Raw genomic sequence first — 11558 nt, forward strand, 5'->3', positions numbered from 1 at the left:
TGTGTGCAGATTCATTGTCTTTTCGAGCCTACTTTGTTGTGGGGGATTCATCTACAAAAGCCGTGTGGAGCATCAGGTTTTATTTTCGAACTTCATTAAACTTTTTGTTTGGCTATTGACATCGCCATATTGGAAGCTCGCTTGAAAACATGGCACATCTGAACCAATTTCAGGATGGCTTACATGCACTGCCTGGGATGACTACCGTGTCTGCCTTTCTTGATGTTGTAAGTACTTCAATTTGAATTCTGAGCCATGTTATTTCCTGACCAAATCATTGACGATCGTGCTAGTTTATGCTTAACTACTACTCCCTCCGTTCACAAATATAAGATGTTTCGGATATTTCAATGTGGACTACATACAGACTGAAAATGAGTGAACTAACACACTAATACGTGTCTATATACATCCGATTCACAGAAAGGTTAGACCATCTTATATATTTGTGAACAAAGGGAGTACTTCATAACCTAATAATCATTCATCAGGTTGGAAGACCAAGAGGCTACTTGAGAGCAGGTGATCCTAGTGGAAATCATTCAAGCCAAGCATCGTGGGAGAACACTTCTGTTACCACACCAGCAGCACAGAGAACAAATGATGGAAGATATGGGACAATATGAGCCATACTTAGTCTTGTGGAATTTGTCTTGTAGGTTTGCACTTTGTACTCATTCTACTTGGTCTTTATTTAATATCTTTTTCTCGTATATACGTAACTGCATCTGAAATCAGCTCTCCGAGTTTTCTTCTTTGCATCTTCCATTGAAAGAAACCAAATGTTTCAGAGCAAAAGAAGATGAGATATCTTTCATTGAAAGGAATAAAATTACATTTCTGAATGAAAAATCAATCTGAGGCCACATTTCAAACTATGTCAGTCACCGAACATTAGCAGGATGACATTTAAATGACAAACCGTGGAAATCACAAGCAAATGAACCCATCGAACTTATTGACTAGCGGACATGATTGACCCTGCGGCAGTTCATACGGATTTCTCCGTCAGAACCCAAGAGGGGATTTGTGTTCCCCATCTTGATTATCGAGTTCACGTAGTGTTCAAAGAACAAGGACTCATTTTCTGCGTAACTTTTGACCAGGTGTGCTATTTCTGGGTCCTTTCCGGTCCACAAAACCTGATCTGAATTAAGAAGACCTCTTCCCTCCACTATCAACTTGTAATAGCTGTTGTCAAATTTCGGAGGGCTGGCAAAGTCTAGTGGGCTGATGTTGTTATCACCTCCAGTGCGTGGGCAGATTGATGCCAGTTTGTGATAGAACCTTTTCTCCAATGTCATGTCCGGTTTGTTATCTCGATGCTGATTGTAGAGCCGTTGTTTGAAACTAACACATCTGGCCATTCCGATGGTGTGGCTACCTGTGGGAATGCAAGTAAGGTAGAATGTGTAATTGATAGGAGAATATGCTGACCCAGTACTTGGCCAGTGGTAACAACTACATTCGTGGTATTAAATATGAAATTGCGCTGCTGGTTTCAAGGCCTATAACGATGATCTAACTGGAACACGTAATATGATTATGATCTAAAACCATTTATTACTGTTATGTTGTTCCAGTCATCTCTTTCCAGCAGATACATTACTTACAACTTCATGCACTTTTGTTTATCCACTACATGTTTTTTTCTTCTTACTGTTATTTCAAGCTTAAGTTTATGACAGGACGTCAGTGTACAACCGTGCCATTTCTAGGCTATTTGACTCCCCTAACAAACCTTTTTGTTTTACGACTTTACGTCAAATGTGTACTTCGAACATTGAAAAGGTGATATACCTGATAGTGCTACAAGGTCCGTTTTATCCAGTCCTTGCCTTCCGAAGAATTTTACAAGACGATGCAGTGTTGCATTGGGTGGAGGCAGGTTCTTATTTGCTAGCTTCATATATGCTGTCTTTGAATCCCTCCTTCCCAGCGGGAGTTCCCAGTATGGCCCACCACTCTGTCATATCAAATATGTGTAACAACATCACAACCACATATTTAATTGAGGACATCAGTAGTTTTCAGTCTTCTATTCCTCTTAAATACGATAACCTAAAGTAGTTCCTTTGAGAAATTCTCTGTTCCCCCCCACTATACATCATTAGTTTTTGGTCTTCTGTTCCTCTTAAATACGATAACATAAAGTAGTTCCTTTGAGAAATTCTCTATTTCCCCTCACTACAGAAGCAATCTAGCAAAGGTTTATATTATTTCTTTAGAAAATGAGCACAGGTTTATATAATATGGAAAAAGCAGATACTTACCAATACTGTTGAACCTCTGGCAGCTAGGGCAATAGTGTCAGCACAAGAGACTGTGTGTGGGCATGCTTCTTCCAGTGCAGCTTTAATCTCATCTATGACTTCAAATCCTCTAATAGACTTCTTGTTGGGAAGAGCGTTCTTCTCGCTTGCAACTGCCTTGCTGTCATCCAGCAGAACGGACGCATCGCACCCCTGAAATTCGACGAAAATATTTTCTTCTTATCTATAGTAGTTGAACCAGTTATGACTGGTTGTAGTAGCTGAAATCATGGTGTTCCGGGTTATTAAGGAAATGCACAATTCAAACTTATGGTGAATTTTGTGGTTGTAGGATTGTTGTTTACTAGTTGATGTGCATTTGAGCTGAGCTTAATAATAATAATAACAATCACCTGAACAAAGCAGTCATGGAAAAGGAGCCTGAGAAGGGACGCGGCGATGCGCGGTTCCTTGGCAATCGCCTTCTTCAGGACGGAGACCACAATCTCATCAGCTTGCGGGCATGTGGATCTGTAGAAATGTGGAGAAAGACCCGGCTTTGGACCGTGCTCAACTGGATGGGCACTCTCACCCTCATGGTGAGCAGGGAAGAAGGCAAGGGAGGTTGAGAAGTAGAAAGATGCAACGAGGATCGCGCCGAGGCATCTCTTGGATGATGAACCCATGAGCTTTGATGCAATGCTTCTGTGATTTGGTTCTTGCACACTGCTTCCATTTTATAGAACTAGCTAGTACTCCCTCCGTTCCAAAATAGATGACCCAACTTTATACTAAAGTTAGTACAAAGTTGAGTCATCTATTTTGGAACGGAGGGAGTACGTAGTAATGTGATTCAAGTTGGACCGCATGCATCGTTCCATCCACTCCACTACCTGCATGTGGTAAGATTAGGAACCATGTATGTGCTTCAGGTGTACCTGATCTAGAGATAGCTTTTGTTTTAGTTCCTTGATCATTTTCCACTATCTCATGCTCTAAACCATTGCCTACTTTCTCCTATGATTGGTCTGGTTCCAAATGGAGACCGACGGCAATTGTTTCGTTAGTATTATATGGATATGGTTTGTGCATGGGCAGCATAATGGTGTTGTAAAGCCCTGTTAGTGTACTCTCTTTAAGGGTGAGGTTTTGCTTAGTTGGGAACACAAAGTGTTAACGCATCTGCTCCACCTAGTCTAGCCAATTTAATCATGCCAGTTGATAATATAAGTGCAAAATGATGGTATCGGCTGCACCTACTCCAAAGCCCAAATGATCCTTGCAGCACTGTCGACGGGACAAGTGGAAGGAAAAGCGCATCAAGTAATTTTGAGGAGACATTGAATTGCATGGCAATATATGCCAAAGGAGCACGTAGTAGTAGTAAATTGTTAATGTTATCATGTGCGTGCATGTCACCTCAGCCAGGACGAGGCTAGGAACTGAGGTAGGTCGGGCCTGGACTTTGCATTGACGCGATGCTACGACGACATGGGTGGGGTAGAAGAAACAAGCCGTGTCCGACATTAAAGGGCGCGCCGGAAATTCTAGTTATACTGGCTGCCTGCCTGCTTCCGACGGCGCGGCTTCTTGGGAGAGTTAAGAGCAAGAATTCACAAGGGTAATGGGCCAACATATCACTCTTGCAAAGATGCTTTTTTGGCCGAGCTCATCTCTCACAAGCCTCCCAACGGGATTGCTTGGTTGGCCCTTGGGGATTTCAACCAAATTGACCGCGCACGAGACAAAAACAAGAGAAATTTTAACCGGAGCAGGATCACTAGCTTCCGAGCTGCACTACAAGCCTGTGAGCTCAAGGAAATTCACCTACAGCATAGGCGCTTCACTTGGAGTAACGAGCGGGACAACCCAACTCTTTGCAAGCTCGACTCCTCCTTCTGTAATGCAGAGTGGGATATGGCCTTCAATACCCATGTGCTTCATGCTTTGTCATCTTCCCTCTCCGATCATTGCCCCCTCCTGCTTGCGGATGACAAAAGGCCTAGAAGGCCAAGATCTTTCAAGTTCGAAAACTTCTGGGCTTCTTTGCCTGGCTTCTCCGAGGTGGTGCAAAAGGCATGGGATGAGCATGTCGGGCACTCAGAGCTGTACCAAGTCCTATACCACAAGCTCAAAAAAACCGCGACCCGGCTTACTGAGTGGAGCAAGAAACTGTTCTCCAAGGTGAAGGTCCAACTCCATGCGGCCCTACCTGTGATTCTTCACCTCGACATTGTGCAGGAGGCGAGGGTCCTCTCTCCGGAGGAACGTGACATACGCTCGAGGCTCAAGCAGAGGGTGATCAGTTTGGCGGTGCTTGAGAGGACTAGGAAGAGCCAATATGCTCAGTTGGCAAACTTGAGGCATGGGGATGCAAACACAAAATTCTTCCACCGCTGCATCAATGCCAGAAGAAGGAAGAATCACATTCACCGGATTAAACACACGCATGGGTGGGTGACTGAGCACAAGGAAAAAGAGAAGATCATCCATGACCATTTCTCCGAGGTTATGAGTAGGGGGGGTAGTAGCAACAAAGGCTTCAACTGGGATGAGCTTGGGGTGGAGACCCACGACTTGCGCGACCTGGGTAACACCATCACGGAGGATGAGGTTTGGGCGTCCATAAAAGAGATGCCTAGTGATAAGGCGCCCGGTCCAGATGGCTTCACGGGTATCTTCTTCAAGAAGTGTTGGGGAATCATCAAGCATACGGTCATGAGGGTCATCCAGCGTTTCGACTCCCTTCAAACCTCCAACCTTCATTGGGTGAATTCCGCCAATGTTGTTCTATTGCCCAAAAAGGAGGGTGCGGAAGGCATCTCTGATTATAGACCTATCAGTCTCATTCATGCCCTAGCCAAAATTATTACCAAGGTCTTGTCGCTTCGGCTTGCTCCTCTCATGGATGACCTTGTCTCCAACGCACAGAGTGCCTTCATCAAGAGGCGTAGTATCCATGATAACTTCATGTGCGTTCGGAATTTTGCTAGGCGGTTACACAAGTGCAAGACCCCTGCTTTGCTCTTCAAGCTGGACATAACAAAGGCCTTTGACTCTATTAAGTGGGAATACATCTTGGATCTCCTCCAGCGTATGGGATTCCCGGACAAGTTCCGGGCTTGGATTGTCGCACTGCTTTCCTCGTCTTCGTCTCGCATTCTCTTGAATGGGATCCCCGGCCGCCCCATTATTCATGGTAGTGGTTTCCGGCAGGGTGACCCCATTTCCCCCTCCTTTTTGTCATCGCGATTGATCCGCTCCATAAGATTCTTGATTTGGCAACCCGGAAAGGCCTTCTTCACAAGATTCGTGGGCGAGGCCCCATGGTGAGAACCTCCCTATATGCGGATGCTGCTGCTGTTTTTTGTGCTCCTATCAAAACAGATATCGACAACCTTGCGTCCATCTTGAGAGGTTTTGGGGACGTGACTGGCCTTAACACCAACTTTCAGAAAAGCTCCATCGTGCCAATTCGATGCAATCATCTCATTCTTCAGAGCATGCCGGCATCTCGTGCTACTTTCCCGATGAAGTATCTAGGTCTGCCACTCTCCGTGTGGCAACTTAGGAAGGTGGACTTCCAATACCTTGAGGACAAGGCGGCTGGCAAGTTGGTCACATGGGACGGCCAAAACATCACTACTATCGTTCGCACGACACTTGTCAAGTCGGTCATTTCCTCCCAAGCAATCTACTCAATCATGCCTCTCATCGTGCCGCCAAGCACGCTTAACAGCCTCAATAAATTGGAGAGGGTGTTCCTATGGTCCGGCACGGACAAGTCAACAGGAGCCAAATGCAAAGTGAATTGGAAAATGGTTTGCAGACCCAAGGAGTATGGGGGTCTTGGGGTACTCAACACCGACAAGTTTGTGCGTGCCTTACGACTCTGGTGGCTGTGGTACGAATGGAAGGTGCCCCACAAGCTTTGGGTGGGTTTTGGTAACCCTTGCACTGACGACGACCTGGAGTTTTTCTACGCCTCTACAACTATCACTGTTGGTGATGGCGCTAAGACGCCGTTCTGGGACTCTCCTTGGCTGCTTGGGCGGAAGCCCAAGGATATTGCACCGTTAATCTTCGAGGCCTCAAGGAGAAAAAAATGGAAGGTGCGGGAGGCTCTTAAAGGAAATGCTTGGATTCTCAAAATCAATCCCAGCACCGTTGTCATCGTTGGTCACATTCACGAATTCTTCACTCTTTGGATGCTTGTTCATGATTTCCACCTTGATGGGCAAGCCGAAGATGATATCATTTGGAAGCACGCGAATGATGGGATCTACTCGGCGGCCACCGCGTATAAGGCTCAGTTCCTTGGTTTGACTCTGTCGCCCATGGGCTGCATGGTTTGGAAGGCTTGGGCCCCCCAAAGGTTAAGTTCTTCGCTTGGTTAGCTCTACAAGACCGTATTTGGACCGCCGATCGGTTGGAGAGGCGCGGTTGGGCTAACTGTGGCATTTGCCAACTATGCAAGAGAGAACAAGAAACGGGGCCTCACCTCTTCTTCAAGTGTCGGTACACGCTTAGGCTATGGAGATCTATCATCGAGAAACTTGGGCTAGCTCACATCAACACCTCTGGGTGGCATATTGATGAATCCGTCAACGAGTGGTGGGGCAAACGAACCGATAACAGACAGCCAAACTGGCATGCCATGACCTTCCTCACCATGCTCATCTCGTGGACCGTTTGGAACGAGCGGAATGCTAGCGTGTTTCGTCAAAAATTTGCTCCACCACCTATTCTTCTTAGATCCATTCTTGAAGAAGCAAAGTTGGGTTTCTGCCGGCGCAAAGAAACTTGGGACTGTAATTTTGAGCGAGTAATTTTCATGCCGCTTGTGTGTAGGGGGTTATGTAAAACTCTAAACTCTATTCTCTCCTTATTTAATAGATGAGGCAAATCTTTTGCCTCAAAAGAAGTAGCTAACTTTGTTATCGTCACCGGACAAACTGGCCAGGCTACCTCTCTGCTCTCTAGGTCAATGATCACTCTACAGTAGGAAGAGAAATAACTTTTTTTGACATGATAGAGAGGAGTCTTTGCTTCCCTGGCCACGGCCACTGCACCATGAACACCCAAAGGGTATATCATAGTAGCAATTATCAATAACACGCACTCACTGTGATGCAAACATCTTTTTTTTAGATAAAAGGCGATAGCCCGACTTTATAAATAAAGCCACCAGGCAGAGTCACAACCAACCAAGGAACCACAGGAGTTTAACAGAACCGAATAAGAAGTGCAGGTACAAGGCATCCAGCCTAACATGGCACGCATGCCTCCAAACCAACAACCAAACCACTAAGGAAGAGTCTGCCTAGAATGCCGCAGCAGGGTAGAAGCCGTAGATTTCATTTTGGATAGCATATCGGCGAAAGCCTCTAGATCCCCATCCTTAATCAATGATCTCCACTGCTGCAAAAAGACATTGGTTTTAAATAAGCAACTGACTGGGTTAGTTGGGAAAATGTGTTCAATAGTGAACTTGTTCCTAGTAGTCCAGAGCGCCCAACAAATTGCAGCCCAACCCACCAAGAAAACCCTCTTAGAACGACCTACTAGGGAATTGATGCACTGCCTCAAATCTCCAAAGGAGGAGGGGTTCCAATTAACCCCAAGCCAAAGTCTAATGCAACTCCAAATAAATTTAGCCAAAGAGCACTGGAAAAAGATATGCTCAGTATTCTCAAGGGTACCGCAGAGCTGGCAGGAGTCTGAGCCCGTACCATTCCTCTTCTTAATTTGGTCAGCCGCTGGAAGTTTGCGACGGTGAGCTTGCCAGAGGAAGATCTTGATCTTGGGAGGGATGCGGGCAGACCAAATGTACTTAAACTTTTCCGTGCGGGTACCAGCGATAAGTTTCGAATACGCCGACTTAACCGAAAAACTTCCCGAAGAGGAGTGGGGCCAAACCACGGAGTCCTCTTCCTCCGAGAGCAGGGGGAAGCAGGCAATAAGTCGATGCCAATCTTCCAACTCTACTGGGGAAAGAGAGCGTCGAAAATCTAGAACCCAGCCCTGAGCCGAGAGCTCAAAGATAGAGATCTCGGGATCAGCACAAAACGAGAACAGAGTCAGGTGGGCCACCGCCAACGTGGTGTCCCCAACCCACCAGTCTAACCAAAAACGCGTGGACTTACCGTTACGGACAACGAACTTCACAAGGGACTGGAAAGCCGGCCTGATGCTAACCAGCTGGCGCCAAAATTGAGAGCCACCACAGGCGGTAGCGAACATAGGGCTGGAGGAAGGGAAATATTTCGCTTTTAGGAGATTAAGCCAAGCGGGACGGTCGTCGAGGGACATAATCTTCCACCACCATTTTAGCAAAAGGCATTTATTCATGATTCTGGTGTTTATGATACCAAGACCCCCCATGCTCTTGGGTCTACAAATGATATCCCACTTTACCATCCTATATTTGCGTTTATTATCGGAGGAATTCCAGAAGAAGGCACCCCTGTGCTTATCGAAGCCCGAATGCGTCCCTTCGGACAGCAGATAGAATCCCATAAGAAACATTGGGAGTGAGGAAAGGCAGGAATTGGTGAGGGCAACCTTGCCCGCCTGGGAATTGTACCGACCTCGCCATGGCAGAACTCTATTGCCAACTTTAGTCACAGTCGGGGCAAAATCCTTAGCCAACAGTTTAAGAGGGGAAATGGGAAGGCCCAAATATTTAAGAGGAAAAGACCCGAGAGAGCAATTCAGAAGGTGGGCCACCCGCTGCGCCTCCACAGCAGATACCCCAGTCACAATAGCCTCGCTCTTAGAGAAGTTGATTTTAAGGCCCGACAAAGCTTCAAAGCATAGAAGAAGAAATTTCAGATTTGTGATGGAATAATCATTAAGCTCAACCAAAATGATGGTGTCGTCCGCATATTGTAAGTGAGAGATGCCATTAGGAATGAGATGAGAACTAACAGGCGAGATGTGTCCAGCAGCCGCAGCACGAGACAGAATGTGGGAGAGAGCATCAGCCACAAAGTTGAAAAGCAGGGGGGATGCCGGATCCCCTTGTCTCAAACCCCTACCATTCGCGAAGAAATTACTGGTCTGACCGTTGACAGCCACCGCCGTATGACCCCCAGTGATAAGTTGCATCAGGCGGTGGACCACCGCGCCATCAAAACCCTTGGCCAACAAAACTTGGCGAAGAAAGCTCCAGCTCACCGAATCATAAGCCTTTTCAAAATCGAGCTTGAGAACCAGAGCCTTGGTGTTCTTGCTGCGAAGGTCATGGATAATTTCGTGGAGGCAAAGCACCCCGTCCAGGATGTATCTCCCCTTAATGAACGCAGATTGGAAAGGGCTAATGACCCGATGAGCGATCGGGGACACTTTAACAGCCATACCCTTGGCAGGGATCTTAGCAAAGTTGTTAATGAGAGCAATAGGCCTAAATTGGGAGATTAAGTCAGCGCCTTTGACTTTAGGGATGAGGGTAAGCACTGCATAGTTAAGTCTCGAGATGTCTACAGTCCCCAGCCAAAAACCTTGAGTAATAGCCAAGATTAGGCCTTTTAGTTGAGGCCAAAATTGCCGGAAAAAAGGAATGGAGAAGCCGTCAGTCCTGACGCTGCATAATAATTGGCAGAACGAATCGTCTCGAAAATTTCCTCCTCCGAAGGGGGAATTAGAAGGCTTTCATTATCAGCGCTCGAAAGTTGATCACGCGGGGACCAGAAGGACGCAGCCAACTTAAAGCCTAGCTCAGGTTTAGCCGCTAGAAGGTTCGAGAAGAAAGAGACCACATGCCGCATAATCACCGGGGGGTCAGAAGTCCTGACACCGTCAATAATAAGGCTATCCATAAAGCACCTCCGCCGTCTACCATTAGCAATAGCAAAGAAATACGCCGTGGGCAAGTCCCCCTTGAGGGTCCAGTTGATAGTACCGCGTTGTTTCCAGTAAATTTCCTCCTGCCTATGAATGGCCAACAACGCCTCTTCTAAACCATATCGGGATTGCCATTCATCCGAGGACAACCCAGCTAAATCCGCACGTTCGTCCAGAACGCCAATCTGAGCCACCAGCCTTGCTTTGTCACGCCTTGACTCAGCAAAATGATTTTTGGACCAACCTCTAAGGAATCTACGCAGAAAATAAGAGCATTGATGCCAGTCGTCCATCAGGCCAAAAGACCGACGAGTCAAAGAAAGGAAGGACAAATTTTTTTGAGCCACCAAGTCATTGAAGCCCCCGACTTGAAGCCAGGAAGCATCAAACTGAAACCTCGGGACACCCATAGGGCGTGATCCATCATCTAGAATCAGGGGTGTGTGATCGGAGCCAACACAGGCAAGGGCCTTAATACTAGCATGAGGGAATAGAGGGTCCCATCTAGGGCAAACAAAAACTTTGTCAAGGACTGAGCGGATGGGGGGGGGGGTTTGATGGTTAGATCACGTGTACCGGCCAAGGACTAGCATCAAACTGAAGTCCCTAGGTATCTCACGAATAGCCATATCCCTAATGAAGGCATTGAACGCATCAGCCAAGGGCCACGAGAAGTTAGGAGAACTCTTGTCGGAGGGAAATCGAAGCAAATTAAAATCACCCCCGATCAACAGAGGGAGCTGGCAAGATTCAATCTTAATACTAAGCTCATCCAAAAAAGCATAAGACATCGCATGGTCAGCCGGACCATAAACCACCAAGATTTCCACCAGGGAGTTGAGAGAACGAATAGAGACCACCGTGCTAGCCGAAAAAATGCCATGGTCAAAAGCCACGAAATCAAAAGTATCTTTTTTGGAACCAAGTAAAAATCCGCCCGAGTGACCAGTCGAGGCCACAAAATTCTAATGGAATCTATCTATCCCAGCAATAGCCGATAATTCGCTAGCAGAAAAGGAAGATTTGAAGGTCTCGACAAGGCCAATAAAATCAACATTCTCAGATCGAACTAGGTCCTTAAGTTGGTCTCTGCGCCCCCTAGCGCAGAAACCTCTAATGTTCCAGAAAAATGCCTTCATTTATACGACAAGTTTTTGATACGGAGACTCGACCTGCTCGGGGCGACGCAGGGTTTTGAGCGTTTCCCTACCCCGCGTTTAGAGGCCATAGAGGGAGCATGACTCCTGTCATCTCCCCCCTCGTCCCCACCGGCCACCACCAGTGGGGCACCCGAGCCCACCCTAGCCTCCTTGGCTTTCGCAATATCCGCCTGGGCGATTTCATTCGCCCTAATGATACCAAGAATAGACGAAGGAGATCCCAAACTAGAATCTAAACAAATACCCACGTCGTTTAAAATATTTAGCAAGTGATCATCAGATTGAGAAGGGAGAACTAAAC

The 11558-nt window shown here is 46.7% G+C and overlaps 2 protein-coding genes across 7 annotated transcripts in view; one reads left to right on the forward strand and one right to left on the reverse strand.

Annotated features, from left to right (window-relative positions):
* Window positions 1-2809, forward strand: part of LOC119275771 — a 38076-nt gene extending 35267 nt beyond the window's left edge. For 3 of the 6 annotated variants that reach the window (XM_037556683.1, XM_037556678.1, XM_037556682.1), the window contains exons 16-19: window positions 10-76; window positions 174-227; window positions 492-659; window positions 1107-1240. In XM_037556683.1, the coding sequence (XP_037412580.1) occupies window positions 10-76; window positions 174-227; window positions 492-626 (256 nt within the window). In that variant the 3' untranslated portion in view covers window positions 627-659; window positions 1107-1240. Of the gene's footprint in view, window positions 1-9; window positions 77-173; window positions 228-491; window positions 660-1106; window positions 1243-2678 lie in introns of those variants that run through there. The other 3 variants (XM_037556680.1, XM_037556681.1, XM_037556679.1) reach the window with 3 other exon arrangements.
* On the reverse strand, window positions 786-3260 carry LOC119275772 (peroxidase 9-like). Its single transcript, XM_037556684.1, has 4 exons — window positions 2666-3260; window positions 2274-2465; window positions 1801-1966; window positions 786-1384 (listed from the first exon to the last, which is right to left on the reverse strand). The coding sequence occupies exons 1-4, from the start codon at window positions 2936-2938 to the stop codon at window positions 963-965; spliced, it is 1053 nt and encodes a 350-aa protein (XP_037412581.1). The 5' UTR covers window positions 2939-3260; the 3' UTR covers window positions 786-962.
* Between the last annotated feature and the right edge of the window lie 8298 nt (window positions 3261-11558).

Source organism: Triticum dicoccoides, chromosome 3B, assembly GCF_002162155.2.
Source record: "Triticum dicoccoides isolate Atlit2015 ecotype Zavitan chromosome 3B, WEW_v2.0, whole genome shotgun sequence".
Classification (NCBI taxonomy): Eukaryota; Viridiplantae; Streptophyta; class Magnoliopsida; order Poales; family Poaceae; genus Triticum; species Triticum dicoccoides.